The 19,729-nt window shown below is 39.5% G+C and overlaps 1 protein-coding gene across 2 annotated transcripts in view; it reads right to left on the bottom strand.

Annotated features, from left to right (window-relative positions):
* map1ab (microtubule-associated protein 1Ab) overlaps positions 1-16,256 on the bottom strand; it is a 68,404-nt gene extending 52,148 nt beyond the window's left edge. For both annotated transcript variants that reach the window (XM_019260999.2, XM_019261009.2), the window contains exons 1-2: positions 15,974-16,256; positions 10,046-10,147 (exon numbers count right to left, since the gene is read on the bottom strand). In XM_019260999.2, the coding sequence (XP_019116544.2) occupies positions 10,046-10,147; positions 15,974-16,238 (367 nt within the window). In that variant the 5' untranslated portion in view covers positions 16,239-16,256. The remainder of the gene's footprint in view (positions 1-10,045; positions 10,148-15,973) is intronic.
* Positions 16,257-19,729: the final 3,473 nt, after the last annotated feature.

Here is a 19,729-nt window from a genome sequence, read left to right as displayed (position 1 = left end):
TTATGATTGATGATTTCCAATCAATCCCACCTATTTACTAATCGTATTATTTACAGAACAAATTTTGTCATACATCCTGTCAAAGGTCATGATGAACTTTCATAACATCAAAGTGGAATAAATACATTTCATCTTCAGTCTTTGGATTGGATCAGTTTCCTCCACAGAGCACAAACCTGATTTATCAATACCAGTTTTGTTTTTCAAGCCACAGTTCAAGGTTCAGCTGTTTCAAAGCAGTGATCAATCCCAGAATACAAAGCACAGATTTAGACTTTTCTGTAATTACACATGGATGTAATAACCTCTCCACCTTTTTATTTACCACAACAACAGTGAGTGGAACCACAACCGGGCCACACTTAACCCTCAGCTTGAATCCTGTCAGATCATATTTTCCCGTCTCTCCCCCTCACGCATTTCCCTTGTGGCTATACTACTGTCTGCTCAAAGAAATAAAAATGGTGGGTGGACAGCCCATTCTTCTTTAAAGAGACAAACAAACCTGAAGACAACAAGCGCTGTCAGCAGATTAACATGTTGGTGTTTAACATGTAAGGGATAGATAGAGATGAGTGCCTGCAGCTGAAGGTCATAACCTAGACATGTCATCACTGCACTACATGTCAGCAGTCTCTGTAAGGTGGGACTAAAAGCTGTTATTAAGGCCTCAGTTGAGCAGAGTGAATGTAAAGCTGCCTAATCTATGTGGATAATTCCTTGTTAGTGCCTTCATATGAGACTTCCCCTCTCACTTCCACATTTAAAACTGATAAGTACCTTTCAGCATGACTGAGATGGGATCTTAGATGGAGAGCCTTACAAGCAACTCATATGAGTTTCAGAGCTCCGAGCAAATACTGCTGTGACTTGGGAGCAATCATGTTGGAGAGGGAAGGTGTCGGGAACAAAAATGATATAAGACCTGAGGAAGGAGATAGAAGGGATTTTTTAAAAAGAAATTAAAGCCTGCTCAGATTTTGGGTGTAAAAATATTCCTTTAAGTCTGAAATGAGAACAAAGTTCAAGAAATGCAAAACAGCAGTGAGCAGCAGCTTACAGGGGAAGGAGAAGGGGTTTCTTCACTTCCAGATAAGCATTTATCTGGATGTAAGTAGACGGGGAAGATTTGGGAGAAGGGACATGACACGATAAGAGGAACAACTGAAGTACTACTTAGCTAGATACGGCACTCTAAAGTCCATGCATGTGCACATACACTCACAAAAAGAGAAGTTTTCTAGCCAGTCTTTCTACTTTAAAAGTTACTTCAAAAGATTTTGGGAGATTGGCCATTTGCTGAATTGAAGTATAAAAGTAATTATTAAAATCTCAATGCTAACACTTGAGCACAGGTTGAGTGTTAACAGATGATTAGTGTTGTGGAGAATTTTATTAATCAATGGTCAGTTCAGAGAAAGGAGGATTTATCAATACTTGTCATGACATGATGCCGCCTTGATTTCTCTCTGGCTCGTTTATTTTATCTTTATCACAGCACCACAACGTCTCTATGTCCATAAAAGGTCATACTCATATTTACAGTATAAGGTATTTGTCAAATGTCCATCATTGTACAAAGAAGGAAATATGTTGACCCTCAGTGGCTCAGCATTCTTATCTGACTCTAAGAGGCTTCTATGTTATGCACCTATCTGTAGTGTTGAGGGAGTGAGACAGCCCTTTCCTCTGACCTCAGTACTAACTATTAAGTTGAGCTTATTGTATGAGATAATGCAACAGTCCTGCAATGAATGCTTCCTTCATGATTAAGTCAACTCTATCCATTTAAAATACAGAGGCCATCAACAGTTTACATAAACTACAGGTCATTCTATTATTTTGCCTACTCATTCACATCAGTGAGGCTAAATAACAGAAAGATAAAGATTGTACATAACCTTCATGGAGGTAGGATTTAATGTTTTTATTTACTTATTGTGTCTTTTTTTAAATGTTGAAAAGAAAAAAAATCCCCCAACAGACTGAAGCCCCAAATACCAACAATCTTTAAAATCCTAATAGACACATTTTTACCTAAAGCCATGCATTTAGTAGCTGCAGCTGCATGAATATTTAATATGGACCCTGAGCCAAGATACTACAAGCTGTCGTGGCTATAGCATAAATCCATGTTCACAGAAGCTAACAGTGCACAACTTCATCTTTCCACCAGATCACCTCTCATCTTTAGGGCTAACCTTGCTGCTATATTGCATAGATTGTTGTTAGGGAGGACAGTACAGGTAAGGGTCAGAATGAGAGAATATAACAGGTTTTCAGGTCTCTTTGTTTGGGGTATTAAGTGTTGTGCTGTCTTTTGTTAGGTATTTTTCTCCTTTTCCACCTTTAACTCACCATGACATCACTAACTGGTTTGTGGACACCCATTTTGGCATTAAAGACGTTACCATCTTGCTTTTTTGAGACAGAAATGGCCGCATTTGGAGGAATGCACGGAGCTGGTTTTGTGAACTGGGCTGCACTTTGTTTTGTTTCATTTCAAGCTGTATAAAATGGATGACTTGTCACGTCACAAACCTTATCGGATTACAGCTGAACAAGCACTGAAAAAATTCTGAAAACAATTATGGTGAGAAACAGGCAATGCAGAAAGAGAATCTTGATTCATATTTGATCACTTAGTTTGATCTGAATTTCCTGAGCCCGGTATATTGCACTGGACAGACCCACTGAAAATGACTTGCCAATTACAAGGTGGTCATGCCCTCAAGCATACCATGCTTTATTGTCTATTTTACTCCAAATGGGACCACAATTTAGAAGAATGAACATTGTGCTGGACGGAACAAGACCTGAAGTGAAAAGTAGGCTCATTTCTCCTCAGGACTTCTCACAATCTGTTGCAGCCAATGGAGCTGCCCCCTGCTGGCCTTTAGAAATAATGCAGCTTTAAGACACATGGTTTCACCTCGCAGACTGAAGGCTCTGTCTACAAATTATACTGTCAATGTTTTCTCAGTTCCCTGAACATATGGGGTTATTAATCTATTCTGGTAGTGTCAGTGGTTTGAATTATCCACACAAGGGACCCAAGGGAAATGTCATTTCAGTTTAATCACTTGAATTGCATCTTAGATGGACATGAACATGGTCTTCACATCAGCATGTTAAAAGGTGTCAATGTGTTGAGGTGTTTAGTTCAGTTGTTAGAGCAGCCACCCCATGTACAAAGGCTCAGTCCTTGCCGCGGCAGCCCAGGGTTCGAGTCTGACCCCTGGTTCCTTCCTGCATGTCATTCCCCATCTCTCTCCACACATTCCTTCAGCTGTCTCTAACAAAAAACAAAGCTTAAAAAGGCCAAAAAAATATCTTAAAAAAAAAAGGTGTCAATGTGAGCATGTTAGTATTTAGCTAACATGATCACTGTGCTGTAGTACAGCCTCACAAACCTGCTTGCATGGTTGTAATCTTGATCCTGTATGAGTAGGGCTCATTGTTAACTTCTCAAAACTCTGGGACAACAACACTCTTTTATGATGGGAGCTGCTTAAGTCAAACATTTTCCAAAAAACAATGTACTATTCAGTGACTTCACATTCCACCAGATATTTCAGAAATTATTTCATTATCAGTTCCAATCCAACATCCAACATCAGCCAAACTTCATTCAGTTATGGAACAAAAGAAAAACACAATGTCTCGTCTTCATTTTCAGCATGTGTTCTGTCCATCCTACACTAGCCACTGGCTTCTTTGACCTCAGTGATGATGTATTGAAAAAGGGCATGTGACCTTTTTAACCTTTCATCTTTGATGCCTTTAGGTCTTCCACATGTCATCCCACTCAGGCAGGGATGGAGAGGTCACTACGGCAACAGGCATGAAAAGGTACAGTCCCCAGGCGCATGAGCAAATTGGCTCCATGATTGAACGTGAGTCTTAAATCACTGTGTGCTGCCCCTGGGCCAACTCTCACCTTCACCACATCCACGTCACACAATGCCATGGGCCTCCAGAGTGTGTGTTTCCGTAACTGCTGCACACACATCAGGCTCAGAGAAACTCATGAGAAACAAATAGAATTAGTTTTCTAATGGAATAACAACACTGTTTTTACATCTACACCCACATAATTTTTACATCCACACAAGCGACGGTCCATGTTATGAAGAATTTGTCTAATTTAGAAGCCAGAGCTTCAAGCTGGAGTCTCCTCTATTCATTCATTCATTGGGTATATGTGCACTTTTGGTTTAGGAGGTCACAGATCCACTCAGAAAATCACAAAAGAAACTCTAATCTTAGCAAAATGACTGCCTTTATGAATGAGCTGCAGAATTATAAAACACACATACTGCAGAAAGTTCTGGAAGCCTCTTAGAGATTGAATGTCTGTAGCCTGCCTGAGTCAGCCATCTTACTGAGTTCAACCTGTGTGTGTGTGTGTGTGTGTGTAGGAGGGAGGATCCACACATAATGATTACACCAAGAGTTTATCCCACTGATTCTTTTTACTTCTCCCGTTCTCTGCCCACAGAGAGAGAGAGAGAGAGAGAGAGAGAGAGAGAGATAGAGAGAAAGGAAGGGAAAAGAAAGACGTGATCTCACTTCAAAGGATCTCTGGACCTCTGGGACGTTAAAGCCTGTTTCCCATCAGCCGACTGCTGCTACAGTATAGTCCTGCTTAGCATTCACAGTACTGTATTTAATGTGTTTTACAAACATCTTGGATAGTCATAGCATATGCAAGCCACTAGATACTGTATATTATTAGTGCTGTAGTCTACATGTGCAGTTTTCTGGAGCATTTTAATCTGTAAAAACAAATATGCTAAATATACCAGTTTTTAATGAACGTCGAACAAAAACCAGTGCAGTCTAATATTACTGCCCAGCAATAAATACTACTTCAATGGAGGTTATAATGTTTTTGTTGGAACAGCTTTAGAGAGGTGTTAATTCAACTTTATGGCTAGCTTTCAGATTGCAGCTTGTGTTGCTGTTGAATTATATTGCATTATACAGAGGTGTTTCTAATATTTAGTATCCTCGTGCTATAAATGATGACAACATTTTAACTGAACCTCTCAGGTATGCCATTTAAAAAGACTTTCAATATGTTGTGAACTTGTGAACCATGCTGATCGTACTGTATAAAACCTGCAGTGTTACAGTGAGCATGTACAAAACAAATACTAAAGAGACACACACGGGAGCAAAGTACCAAACAAACGCTCTGCTGAGTCAAAATGAAAACACTAAATAAAGCACCTAAAGTAGGTACATGTCCCCACTGGTAAGAATTCAAGGAAAGACCTCATTTCCCCACTGCTTTCTGTCCCTATTTTTCGATAAAGGGATTTTTTTGTCAAGGCATTCACTTCGTTCCCCTCCAAAACTCAGAAAGCTTAAGAAAAGACTCTTTAAAAGCAAACCAGACAACAGAAGATTTCCCAAACAAGAAGCTCAACTGAGTTCCTGGAAATGTCTGGGAAGCATTCATGTAGGGACACTGGCTTTTCAGTGATATGATATGTCTGAAATAAGGAAACCAAGTGATACTGACAAATCAGCACTCACAAAACACAAAATGCATACAGTACACACACACCTTTGTGAGTCCAGTGTGGGAGGGTTAATCAGAGTAAATCGCTGACACTAATCCATGGCCAATCTCGCCCGGTCCTCATCTGGGTATTTGTGTGGGCAGGCCTGTGTGCGTGTGCATGCATTAGTAGGTACGTCGGCTGCTGAGCGTCACAGAGGACGAGTGCTTTTAGGTTTGTGAGCTCTTCATGTGTTTCGACGAGTGAGAGAGTTCAGGCAGACAGACACAGTCCCTGTCCAGAAATATGAAGTCATCGCTGCATTACACTATTTCAACACTAGGGGTCACTGTGTAACATTTGTTATGGTGGCAAGTTCATGTAAAAGTGAAGTGACTATAAATCCAGCATGAACAGTGTTTGAATTGAATCATATCACTGATAACATATTTAATGGCTTCTCTTTAAATCAACACCTGCATCATCTTTCAGTCTCTGACATGTTGTTTTGTCAGCCAAATGTTAGCAGGTCTACTTGATATTGTGATAGTGTTTCTGACTGTAGGGCTGTTGCAGTCAGCACTCATCACTCGCCTCCTAAATGAACCCAGCAGATAGAAAACGATCACTATGGAAACCTTGAATTTTACATCTTTGATAGATCTATGACAAACAATCTATGAATACGTTTTTCCTGACTTACCTGTAATATATTTGCTCATTTTCAGTTGTGTCCCAGCATTGTTGTCTGGATTAAAATCTACATTTGAAATGTATAAAGCTTACAAAGAAAGCTAGTTAGTAAATTCCATTTAGTATTTTGTATAAAACGAACCCAAACCACCAGTATGCTCCATGAAAATGATACAGAACTTAGAAAGAAATATGAAAACACAACAGTAACGTACGCAATTGTTCTGTATTAGGCTCGGTTTCTGAGGGTTTAAAATGAGATCTCTGAGCAGAGATAAAAACAGACCAGAAACAAAGCTGCAAACAAACAAACAAACAGCAGTGTTTTGGACCCAGCAGTAATCTTATCTTTGGTATCATTCAAATCTATCCCGTAAAATCGCACCGATGACTCGCAGTGTATAAGCATTATTGTGAACTTGTGCAAAGCTACTGCAATTCAAAACGAAAAAAATGTTTTCTTACTCTGCACAAGTACAGAGGGCCTTAGAAATTGAATTTGATATAATTACAATTGTGGTTAGATTTGAACAGCTTGTGTAATTTTAAATATTAACAATGCTTAGAAATGTTGAAGCTGACAAGCTGAGAATTAATTACTCTAGTTAGTTGACAAGTGGAGACAGGTGGCATTAACACGGGGTGACTGCAAATCTCATTTTGAACATTAATCCAAGCTTTGTCATAGTCAGACGACCTTGTCTGTTGGCAACGTTTTAAACTGAAGAGCTGTTTTTCAGTCTTTGCTATCATGACACAGCTAAAAAGCGTTTTTTATAGGCAGACAGCCTTGGAAATAAATTCTAAATTTAAAATCAAACATCCCTAAACACCTCCATAAACTGTGCCCTCCTTCAATTAACTAACAACTGCCAGTGTGGAGAAAACAATACATTCATAAGTGGAAAAGTTATGTGCATCCAGAGAAATAAAAGAAAAAAAGAATTACAGGATAAATGTCCCTTCATACTGGTTTAACACCGTGGAGCTTTAAACAAAGAAAAAAAAAAAAAAAAACTGAAACAAGAAAGGGTCAGTGACACAAACGAGAAAGTAATTTATAGAGACAAGCAAGACGCTGTCTGGACTAAATCTGGGCTTCTTCCTGTTGGACTAGTAAGTAATATTAGCTGCTGCTATGTCTTGCGTTGTTGACCTTGCTTTATGTTTGGCTGTTAGCAAAGTTGTCGACTTGCTAGTTTTTGATCATAAGTAATGCAATCAGAACAAATACATGTCCATATTTATAGAATTGAAGATATCAGCCATAGCTTTTACAGGAATATTTATTTTTAAAAAAGATTTTGCTTGGCATGCAACAACTTGACTCACACAGTCATACAACAAGAGTCTAATATCATTCCATTACTAAAACCTAAACTGGGCACCCAAGAGCATCTCAATTAGCTGAGAGAGAAAGCAGTGCATGATCGATCCACTCTATTCACCCAGACTTCAGTGATCCGATCAGCTCTCCTTCACCCTATCACCTAATTGTCAAAACCAGCTGAGTGGAGGTGAAGGACTGTTCCCACAATAGAATTTTTTTCCGCCAACCCAAAGCAATGTGATCCCCTTATCTATTTCTGCACTGCAGCCATCGGATTGCTCTCCATTGAAGTGCTATCGATCTGCCTTGTGTGCTGTACTGAAAAACGAGGGGTGTAATCAATGCTCCCTGCCTCCATTATTGGTCCTTCAGCCTCAGCTACCTCCCAGCCTTAAAAAGGGATGAGGCATTTTCAATTATCTTGTATCGGTTTGGAGAAGAACACTGTTACTTTTTAACACCATGTACTGTATATACGCATATTCAATACAAATATACAGAGGATTGAGGATTACACAAGACGTGCTTCATAATGATATCTATCTACATCTATTTTGAGGTAAAACTGAAAAGGTTGAATAAGCTTCATAAGGCACCTTTGTTCAACCCAAGCCTTATTTGGTCTAGTATGACCAGTAGCTTATCTTAGGCAATTTAGGCAAACCTAAAGATCCACTTTCTATAATTTAGTGGCATCCAGTGGTGAGGCTGCAAGAAAGCAACTGACTGAATACCACTCCCATCAACTTCAACATGCGTAGTTACACAGAAAATTCATCCTCTACACTGTCAAACACTGTGCAGAGAAAATCCAGAAACACCAACGTCACCAAGATGTCAATATCCCTTCATTATAAAGGGCAGTAAGAAAACTGCATAATTTTGGTAAAATGTTGCTTATTTGCAAAGGGATTCAGCGTCATGTCTGCAGTGATGATGCTTAAGGTCACTGGACACTGAAACAACAATTACAGGGCGTCCTGCCTCACCACTATGCCACCATGCTATTTTACATAACAGGACAAGGAATAAGAAAATCAAGAAGAAATCAAATATTTACAAATCAATACAACTTCTCGCAAAGCAATACCAATGCAACCAAGATTCATTACGCGTCACAAGAATTATCTATCAAAACATGTTTAGTCCCGAGAAAAACACAGGATGTTCCCATCGTCCTGTGTTTAAAATTCATGTTGCTCTAATGTGTTGCAGGTGGAGCAAACCTGAGGGAATCAATCACCAAAATATCTGGACATTTTATCAGCAGTTGTATCAATAAACAGCAGTAGTAAGCACAAATGAAGCTGACTCACTTTGGTTCAAAGGAGAGGCGTTTCTATCAAAGTAACCCAGGAGGACAGACTGGATGACAGATGGACAGAGGATACTAATAATGTTTATTGTTTCACAGGAGTTTGTCTGTTCAATTCCTCTGAAGGCATTTGCTTCGTTTAACAATTGTGTTGAAAAATGCTGTGTCATTTTCTGCTGACTGCTGCTGCTTAACACTTGCCACCAGTATGCAGTAAGAACCTATCCTATGGTTGTCTATTACCTCATATTTATGTGTGTGTTTGATCCTATCAGGCCCTTACCTGGCAGATCATTCTAAATAATTCCCTATTCAGCATCTGTTATACTTTCACACTGGGCTCTGAGCCTTAAATCATTACATCACATAGACACCAGAGGCAGGCCAACACACACATACACACACACACGCCTGCTGCAGGTCCACAGCTCACTGCACATCACCATGGTGATTATACACAGTTCAGCTTTGATGCAATGCAGGGGGATTAAATGTCTACTAAACTTACTACTGTCAATCATCCTACAATAATAAATTGTGTTGTTGTGATGGTTTAATTAAAAATAAATGAGTTTATATATTTTTTTCCTTTATATATATATATTTTTTATATTCTTTACTCGTATCTCAATAATGAATTTGTCACATATAATAATTATTATGACAGCCATAAATTTGCTGATTTTAAACTATGAATTAGATAAAGAACTTTTAAATTAAACATTACAGCCTAGATTGAATAAGCAAATTTCCAGTGTAAAAATAAACATGAATTAGGTGAATATAATAGGAGTTGGTAGCTGCAAATAGCAGCAACTGACTCTTTGACAAAACTGAGATTCAAACTCCATAAAATCATCATCAGAAAACTGTATACTCATACTCAGTCTAGCTTGCCTTAGATGGTTGATACTAAAGAATACTCAAGATAAAGTAAGACCTGTTTTGTCAGTTGCTTATAATTTGCAATTCATGCCTTCCTGTGGCAGGAGAAGCACATATATCCACCAGAATGTTCACTTGATCAGAATTAGCATATCTACAATGTCTCAGGTCAGAAAACAAAACATACACAGATGTATATTTAGCTTTCATAGTGGTTGTTGTCTGTACTGTCTCTACAGTGAACCTTTTTCTCAGAATAAGGAAACCTAAATGTGCCCATCATTGGTCCATCGAGCACTATATCACACTGACCTCTGACCTCGGAGGAGAAGTGGGCGGAGTGACGAGTTATAAACAGCTGCAGCTGCTGATCAAGGTCACAGCACTTGAGGTCGACGTCCCAGGATCGAATTCCTGCCAGGAAGGAAGAGAAATATTGGTTGAGGACAAACAACGTGAAGCAGGGAAGGACAGACATTAGTGAAAGTGAAGCATCTGATGAACCTGGGGCACCAACAGACATTTAGCACACAAGTTAGTAACACTCCCTGTGCTGTTTTAGTCAATTTGAGGTAACCTTTTACCAGATGTTGCTGCAGCATCTTGCCTTGCTCTCACCTTCTCCCTTCAACTTGACCAACACACCGTTTAAGCTTCAGGGAAGGTCGATGAGCACAAAGCTCAACATGCATTTCTCATATCAGTATAACCTCAAAAGACACTGATATCATACTGTATCACCACAGTGATCCCGCTATACGACCACAGGCCCAGTCTAATAACTGACATGTGGGCATGTAACATAAAAATGTTAATTTGTTCATAGTGGAGATACTGTCTTTACCTTTTCTCATTTGATGAACAACTCAAGACCAAGCAATAGCAAAACTATTTGGTTTTCTCTGTTAAATACTCCACTATGTTCACCAGCTAGTCACTAACTTTGTCTGTGAAATGTGGTGCTATGCAGGTAGCTCTGCTCTGAAAACAGCTCTGATGAGGGCGGTGACACTGACTGAAAACAGGAAAGCTGCAGGCTAGAAAACCAAAACAGTGAGCTGTGTAGAGAGAGAAACTGCAGTCAGGTGATCATTCTCTGTGTTCATCACTACATGTGGCATCTTCAAAATTTCACACAGACATTGTTGATGTCAAAATTAATTTAGAAAAGAAAGTGGTTGATGTATATTAGTGTGTATGAATGATCAGTGATATTTGTTAATACAGATGCTTTTTTACAAAAGAGAAGGACATGTAATATCAATATTAGCCTATATGTATTAAATAGTTACTACATTGTTATTACATAGTTGTGAACCATTAATCAGTCTTATACTGCGTATCATCATTTTAATCATCATAAAATGTTTCATAGCTCATCAATGCTCAAGTAAACACGACGTACTAAACATGAAAACTAATTCTTCTTCAAGCTCACTGGATCAGTAGAAATGACGCAGTAATGAACTGATCAGCATCGCTCCCTCATGCACATGCACACACACACACACACACACACACACACAAGCCTTATCAGATCCCACTGATTGAGTCCCGCAGAGTCAAACTTCAGAGAGATCTCGTCAGATCAGTGCATGCACCCACCTCTCCCATCTTACCCACTTGTGGATTCTTTCAGTGAGAGCAAGAAATTAGATAAATCTCATTTTTTCCAAATCCAAACCCCTCTGCTAAAATCTCCTCTTTCACAAAAATACTTTGAAGACCTTGTTATGTCCTTAAGTGTGGAAAAACTGTTCTCTCACTGCAGACTGCAGGCTGTTCCAAGAAATGCTATATCATTCTTATGAACTTTTCCAAAAATTCAGCTACAAACGTCTTTCTGTACATGAAAATGTCAACCCCTGATGCTGATGCTTTGTCATCTAAAATCATTAAGATACAAAGACTGTTAGCATCCAATCCGTAAACATGACTACAGTTTAGTGCTGAAATGATTAGTCAATTAGTGCATCAACCAAAAATGTATTATTATTTAGTCAATTATTCATTTTATTAATTAACTTCTAAAGCAAGAAAGCAAAGCATTTGTTGATTTCCTGCTTTATCTCCGGTATATCATCTTTCTTGTGCTGTCCGCCAAAAAAATCTTTATTTTCTGACATTTAATAGAGTACATAATTTAATTAAAAACTGACAGAGTCATCTATAAAAAATAATAACTTCACAGCACTACACTAGTTTAAGTAATCCAACAAACTCACTCTCTAAGACAGATTTTTTTTCACTTTTTAGTTGTCTGCTGTATCTGTTCAAAGTGACCCAGACTTGCACATCAATATGCATATATAATGATGGCCCAGCCTGGGAGCTTCTTAATCACACTGTGATGGAAATGCTCACTGATACTTCCGATTGAAAAGCTAGCACTTTATGACCGACAGGCGAGAAAACACTCACTAAGTGCAGTTCTCATGCACTTTAGCCGCAGTGGATGTTTTCTGCTCTTCAGCTTCAGGGGGCAATAATGAGTCGATTACAGGTTGGCGCACCAGAAGGCGACATCACACTTAAAAGCTTACTTGGACAAATGACATAGAGATGAAATCTATGTAGCAATTGGACTGAAATATTCAGTTATTTGATATATTTGTGGCGACATGCAGACTCGGTGAATGAAGTGAGTGAAAAAGACAGGAGAATCAAACATTTATTTAATAAGACCTTGACCGGACTATGGCTAGTAAAGTGAGTATTAAAATATTAAATCTGACACTCACTCATACAGTCTTTTTACTATCAAACATTTCTCTGTTGTCGTCTTAAAGGTCTAGTGTGTTGGATTTAGATGGCTCTATTTACAGTATACAGGAGAAAGGGAATATTATATTTACAACTATATATTTAATTAGTGTATTTAATTAGTGTATAATCACCTGAAAATAAGAATTATTATGTTTTTGTTACCTTGGATTGAGACATTTATATCTACAAACACCGTCAGTCCTCTTTCACAAAGTCTGCCAAGTTGACCTGCCATGTTTCTACAGTAGCTCAGAATGGACAAACTAAGTACTGGTTGTAGAAAGGGGTTTTTAATTTAAAGTTTAGAGTTTCACGGCTGCCATAGTTTCTCCTTCACACTAGCAAGCAGAGGGTGAAGCGATGGGGTTGCAATCAGAAACTGCACAACTAGATGCCACTAAATTGTACACACTGTAAAATGTTTGTTATGTTGACATTTCAATACTTTTTGTCCAATGTGAAACTTTGACTTGATTGTCATAATTCAAGATGACCACAGAGGATTCTGTGAAGGGCAAAACAGTAAACTCTAATTAAACTACATTTTTTGCAGTCATATTCCAAACCTACAAGAGAGGAGGTCTAAATGAATGCTACTGTTGCTATAACAGTATTAATACAAATATGTTCTTAATACCTCATCAAGTACTGAATGACGCCTTTACTGCACTTTGTGTAATATACTTCATGATTTCCTACTTTGAGACGCAGCCAAAGGATTATGGCTGCTTAATGCTGCAGAACAGCTACAGTAGTCTGTGTGAAGGTGCTCTAACACTGCTTCGATGCTATATCCCACAAAAAATATGAATCCGGGGTTCAGGCATGGTGTATCGATGGTGTCTGAGGTGAGAGCCCCAGTCGCATACATTTTCTGTTTTATTGTATGTGTCTGCAGGTTGCAGATCTGCTAAAACTAAGAAGGTGTTGGTCCTCACACTCTTCCCCAGCACCTCTGGTAAAAACAAGCTCAGGACGTGTCTGTGATGTTTGATCAGCCTCTTTTCTCAGGAGCAGTCATGCTCTTTTCCAGGAACAATGGTGATTTGGTGCAGGGACACTATAAGAAAACACACAGTATGGAACAAATACACGGTGCAGGGAATAGGCCTCAGAAATCTTTTACATTGTCGAGGTTAAGATCATCTCAGAAGACATTTAAATCATTTGCTCTTTGAGGATAAATATTTTCTAATTTTGAAGTGTGAATCATTAACCTGCAGCCATTATTAAGCCATAGGTTAAAAAATAAACATGTGAAAGACTTTTCCTTTGGCTTCCTGCAGCCTTGAGCTGAGGTTATCCCACGGCTTAAAGAGTGCAAAAACCAGCTGTCATTAATGACTTTTTAACATAAGAGTGCCATTAAACCTTGTTCCTGGTGATGTTAACACATTTCATGTTTCCTGATAGTCCCAAGAAAGCAGCGCAGAGTGTCTACTCTCAAATACAGAGATCTCACTAATGGCAAAGACAAAATAGCATACTTATTATTATTGTTGTTGTTATTTGATGATGACACAATAAGGCAAATAATTTGTGTTTCAAATGACGATAATGAAAACAAATTATTCATCATGCATCAAGCATTCACTGGTTACAGGCTCTTAAATATGAGCATTTGAGCATTTGCAGCTCATCTCTGCTTGTAAACTAGTACCTTTGTGTTTTGGAGTGGAACTAAAACTATTAACTTTCACAAATGAATTGATTAGTCAGCAACAGGAAATTGATTTCTGACTTTCAAGCAGTAATGCAAAACATTCCCCTGTTCCAGTTTCTGAAATGTTTGCAGGATAATAAAACAGTAATAAGAAAATAAAGCAAGCACTTTGAAGATACAATGACACAATGGAACAATTAGCTGCCGCTTTAGGTTAGAGAAAATGAGCAATTTCAAGACATCACATTGGATTTTGGGAAAATTCATTAAGCTTAAAAAGACATTATGTAACTTTTCTAACACAAAATAATAGATATTAATCATGTTGATGTGGGGCTGACGGAACAGAGCTGGTGTTGGGTAAGTGGGCAACGTAGCCAGGCTCAGCAGTCTCTATGGACATAATGGCAGAGGAGAAGAGATGAAGAGTACAATGGAGGAAGCTAAGAAGAGAAAAGGAGAGTGAGTGAGCAAGTGAGTCTTGCTAGTTTTTGATCATAATTGATGTAATCAGAACAAATACTTGTGTCCAACTGTCCATATTTACCACAGTGGGATCACACTCTGAAACTGGGAGCGCTAAATCATAAAAATACCAATTTTTATGCAATGTGCTTTGATCAATAATGAAAAAATAATTATGTGCAGCACCGGAGAGATGTTAAGGAAATCAAATCAAATCTGTCCCAATATAAAAGACTTCAATGTGTTGTCATGTCTTGTTTGACTACAACACTGATGACTTGTTGCAGGCCTACTGAAGGACCCTGTGGCTAACATGTAATGGGAGTCAGTGACAGGTCATTCACACTGAGTCACACTTAAAACACAGACCTGGGCAAGGGAATCGATGAGCTAATGAGCTGAGGGGGTGTGATACTGAGCCTGCCACACAGCAGCAGAGCTGTCAGGTCCCTCTTGGTGGTAAGAGGAGGTCAGAGAGAGTGGATAGGGCTCGACTGTCATCTAAAAGGGCGATTGATCATCTGGACAGAGGACAGCTTGACGGACAACGACACAGCAGAAAATTGCTGAATGGCGTACTACTGAGTGTGCACACATCAACATCTTTCATAACTGCTGGACATTCCCTTTACATCCCTAAACTTCACACTGACTGAGTGACTGCAGCCTGCTGCAATTCCTCAAGAGAACCAGGGTCTGAACTGTACTGTACTGTCCTGAGATATTTAGCTGAGTAATGATGCCCAAGTGTGACGAAATAAGGGTCCTGCAGGCAACAGAAAGCTATTTAAGAATATCTGTGAAGTTGTTGTGTTCTCATTGCTCAGCAGATTTTTGTTTGTTTACTAGTTTGCGGGTACATGACACCCTTCCAGAATACAGCCATACACACTGTATTCGCACGCGTGCACACACACAAACACACACACACACCACTGCTCAGATGCAAACTGCATTTTTATAGCTGTTTCAACACATGTACTGTGCGGGGTGAAAATACATGTTTGTGTTTAATTATTGATTCATAAACTGATTGGTGGTGTCAGGTCACAGCTCTTGTCAGGCTGCGTGCCAAAAAACACAGCTCTGTTGAAGTACAAACACGCCTGCTGCATCTACAACTTGAGTCTGCAGTTTTTCAGCCATAGTTCACAGTGGGTGAGGGAAATGCGTGCTGTCCCATGGTGCAATGCTGCAGCAAACGCTTCTACCTATGGATACTATTATATTGCGTCAAAACATTTCTCTCCTGGTCATGTTTACAGATTTGTGTTCCATCCTAAAGCCGCACACTGACCCACAGCTGCCAAACAGATAACCACAGATAACCTTCGTCCATCACTCACCCCGCTCTATCTGCGCTTTGGCGGTGTCCAGCTGCTGCTCCGTGCCGATCTCCCCGATCACTATCAGCATGTAGTAGCCGCCCCGGTTGAACGGCACCCCGCGCCGGCGTCTCCCTCCACCTCGACGGTACCGTAGTCGCTCCTCGGACCCGGGCGGCGGTGCGCTGTAGCCCTCGTCTTCCTCCACCACCGGGAGCGCACCTCGCACCGGGATCTCCATGGCAACAGCCCCCGGAGCCGACGCCGAGGCTGACTCCATCGCCATGACAACTACCGGTGCGAACGAGGAGAGGAGTCTGATGGGGAGGGGGGGACGGAGGGTGAGGAGGATGCTGAGAGGTGAGGAGGGGGGGGGATATCAAAATAAGAGCGCTTCAGTGAGTGTGTGCCGTCAAAAATTATTGTATTGTCATTTTGAAGATTAAAAAAACAGTTCAAAATAAAAAGAACTATGCCTCAATTCATATTTTAATGTATTTAAATCAAACTATAGTAACTAAATAAACAACAATAATCCAAACAGTTTGATACTGTACGTAAACATGACAAAATACAGCTAAATGCGCTTTGTTATTTTATGTAAGTAAAATCTGAATTCTTTGTGAATAGGTGGATTAAGTTGAGCTTTGAACAAACTGTAGTATGATTGACAATCGATGCTAGTAACAAGCTAACGTTAGCTTAGCGTGATGCAGAGGTTAAGCTAGCTAGTACATTTATCACACTCTTTATTTAAATGAATTATGCATACATTGTTAAATACACAGATTATTAACACCACTTCAAGTCGTTTTCATTTACTCACACTAAGCTTTTATCTCATCTTTGTGTGTCCAGGAATGTTTGAAGCTAAAGTTATCCATTATGTCATGTGCACTCTCCCTGTCAGCCTTTTGTCTTGGAAATATTTTTCTTTTGTCTTTTTTTTTTTTTTTTTGGTATTTACATAATATTATGTCACATTATGTCTCCCTGCTTTTCAGCTATTACTTGTAGCTGAATATTTCCACAGCAGGTCATTCTGACATGACTTAGCAAGGTAAACACAGGTATTACCAATGATACTAATGAAGGTTCTGTTCCATTTAGTGCAGCAGAGACTTTCGAGTGAGCCAGCATGCAGCACAGCAGCACCCTGACTCTGTGTGAGCTGAATGGAACTGAACCTTAGTATCATAGATAACACCTGTGTTTACTATTTCATGTCCAAGTGGCTGCTGTGAAAAATGTCTGTTGAGTGCAAGCTAGGTGAGCTAAATGAAGGCTATGTATTTAACATTTTTTTAAGTGACAACCACCAATTTAGTAAATACCTCCTTCATGAAGGTTATGTTATAATGTATTTTCTGTTAAACTGTTCTAGAGAGGTGTTGGTTCACCTGTGTGGTGAAGGATGGTGGCTGGAGGATGTTTGTGGTGCTGTTAAATTCTACTGCATTCTACTCACAGGTGCTTTTTTTTATTTTTAATATCTGTTTGGATAACCGAAATGTTCATAAAGTTCAACAAACCTTCACGTGAAGGACTGTATTAGCTTCAGCTAGGTGTACCTATTAAACTAGAAACTCTAAACTAACGGCTGAGTGGACGTTTCAGTGCAAAGTGTTAAATCAGCAAGAGGAACTGCAGTGCACTGACACATTTTCTGGCTTTACATTAATTTATTGATGAACTGATTTCACTGTTAATCATAAAGGCTCAGCTACATTAAGTGTATATGTCACTTAGAATAAGCAAAGTAGCAGTGAGTTAAGAGGACAAGCAGTTAACTGTTTATAAATGTAATGCTCACCAAAAAAACCTGCATAAGAGATGTTCTTAATTTCCTTCGTGATTTTGCCTCAGACTATAATCATTGCATCCACGCACCAGGATATATGTTATTGCACAGCATATTTTCTATATTGCCACTTAAAGTAGATACATTCAATTAGTCTGAACAAAAACAAGCTTCACTGTTTTGTCAGAGCTTCTGCGTCGGAAAGTTACGGAACCTGAATCAGACAGTTTGAGTATGATAATAAACCGTGACACAAGGACAATTTATACATTTTTATGAAAAAGATTGAACACTCAGTTTGGCAGGATTTCTAAGTGAAACAGGATGAGACCACTCGAGTCAGTCACTCCTGTTCCCTCTCAGTCACCATTCAGGATTCATGTGGAGGACGTGGACGATTTATTAGAATAATCTGTAAAATATTAAAACAGAATTTCTCAAGTTCAAATGTGTTTCATGCACACACACACGGACACACTGATAAAGACAGAGACAGAATACAGAGCAGCTTTAAAATATCTTGTTTCCTCTCAGAGAAATACTCCTCATTGAGCTTTTCTCCTGGTTAACCTTGAGCTTGGCACATTCCAGTGTGTAGCAGAGGGCGTCTCAGCATACACTGTCAGCACCACACTGAGGGGATAATAAGGAGGTCCACACCAACTTCTGTTGGGCCTTACAAGTCAGGCTGAACCTTCCTTTAACTGTAATTATCACCAATTTAACACGTGGCAGGCATGCTCTTAAAGGTGTTTTCGTCTATTAGTATGCCGAATTCAAATTTCAACAGGCCCCTTAAAAAGATTCATATCTTATTTTTCAAAAACACTGCACTTTGGTGTAGTTACTACCTGTCCAATCAGCTGTGTTTGTGTGTAACATTCTACAGTAACAGTGTGAAGATACCTCATACGGGTTTTTTATTTTGCTGCAGGTCTCTCTGACAGTGAGTCAGCACTTCACTTCATTAGACGACCTACGCCACAGTCATGCTTCCCTCTAGTGGTAACAAACGAGACTCCCAACACACTCCGAGTAAGCAGATTATGTAAGCTCTGATGCATCTGTAGTTTATGTCTGAGAAAAGGGTCAGACCTGTCAGAATGTACAGAATCAGTTATTGTTTTATATTGGAATAGACAAAAGAAAACAGATAAAGTAAAGGTTTAACCGTAGACTGAGGATCCTCTCAGTATTTACCTATTTATTTATAACTAATTCAAAATTTTCACTCCAGTCAGACAAACGCACTGCTCAATTTTTCAGACAAGTAGCAGCTTGGATTATTTTGTTCAAAAACAGGTAAAACAGGAACAGAGTTAACTTCATAGTCTATGCTTTAAATGAATGAATTACAAGTTGTGCTTAAACTGAATTTTGAATTACTTTGGATGATTTTAAGGCCTGTCAGAGAAACTTCAGGTGATGTACAGCAGTGCTTATTTCTTTAATTGCCCCCTTTCGACAGCAAAATGTCTGGACCCAGTGTGCAGCAAGTATTCATGCAAAGTACACATGAAAAACATCTGCAGCTCCTGCTCCACTGATTGAACTCTCACTGACACACACACACACGCACTACCACCAACAACTAAGAACAGATCTCTGATCAGCCATTGGCTGTAGTCACTGTCAACATGTGACTGTCCCTGACCTTAAGGATGCAGAGGACAGTGAATCTTGCATTTGTCTGCTCAGGTAGGCTGGCCTGTCTGGCCCAGTTTACTGGCTGTCTTTGATAAGAAGTAGCTGCAGTTATTCTGAGCTACAGGGTGACAGACAGGGCAGGAAATACAGACAGACAGACAGATGGCAGAAGCAGCAGTCTGGGTTTCAGAGCAGACTCCCCACAGACTGTCTGGGTCACTGCAGACACAGTGGTGGTGGTCAAAGGGGTCTGCCTCTCCTCTTCGCTATGTGTCCTTAAATAGAGAAGAGGAGGAGGCTGACAGTGAAGTGTGTTGTCTAGTCTGTTT

Source organism: Larimichthys crocea, chromosome XIV, assembly GCF_000972845.2.
Source record: "Larimichthys crocea isolate SSNF chromosome XIV, L_crocea_2.0, whole genome shotgun sequence".
NCBI lineage: Eukaryota > Metazoa > Chordata > Actinopteri > Sciaenidae > Larimichthys > Larimichthys crocea.
Note: the sequence above shows the minus strand (reverse complement) of the source record. Positions and strands in the feature narration are given on the sequence as shown.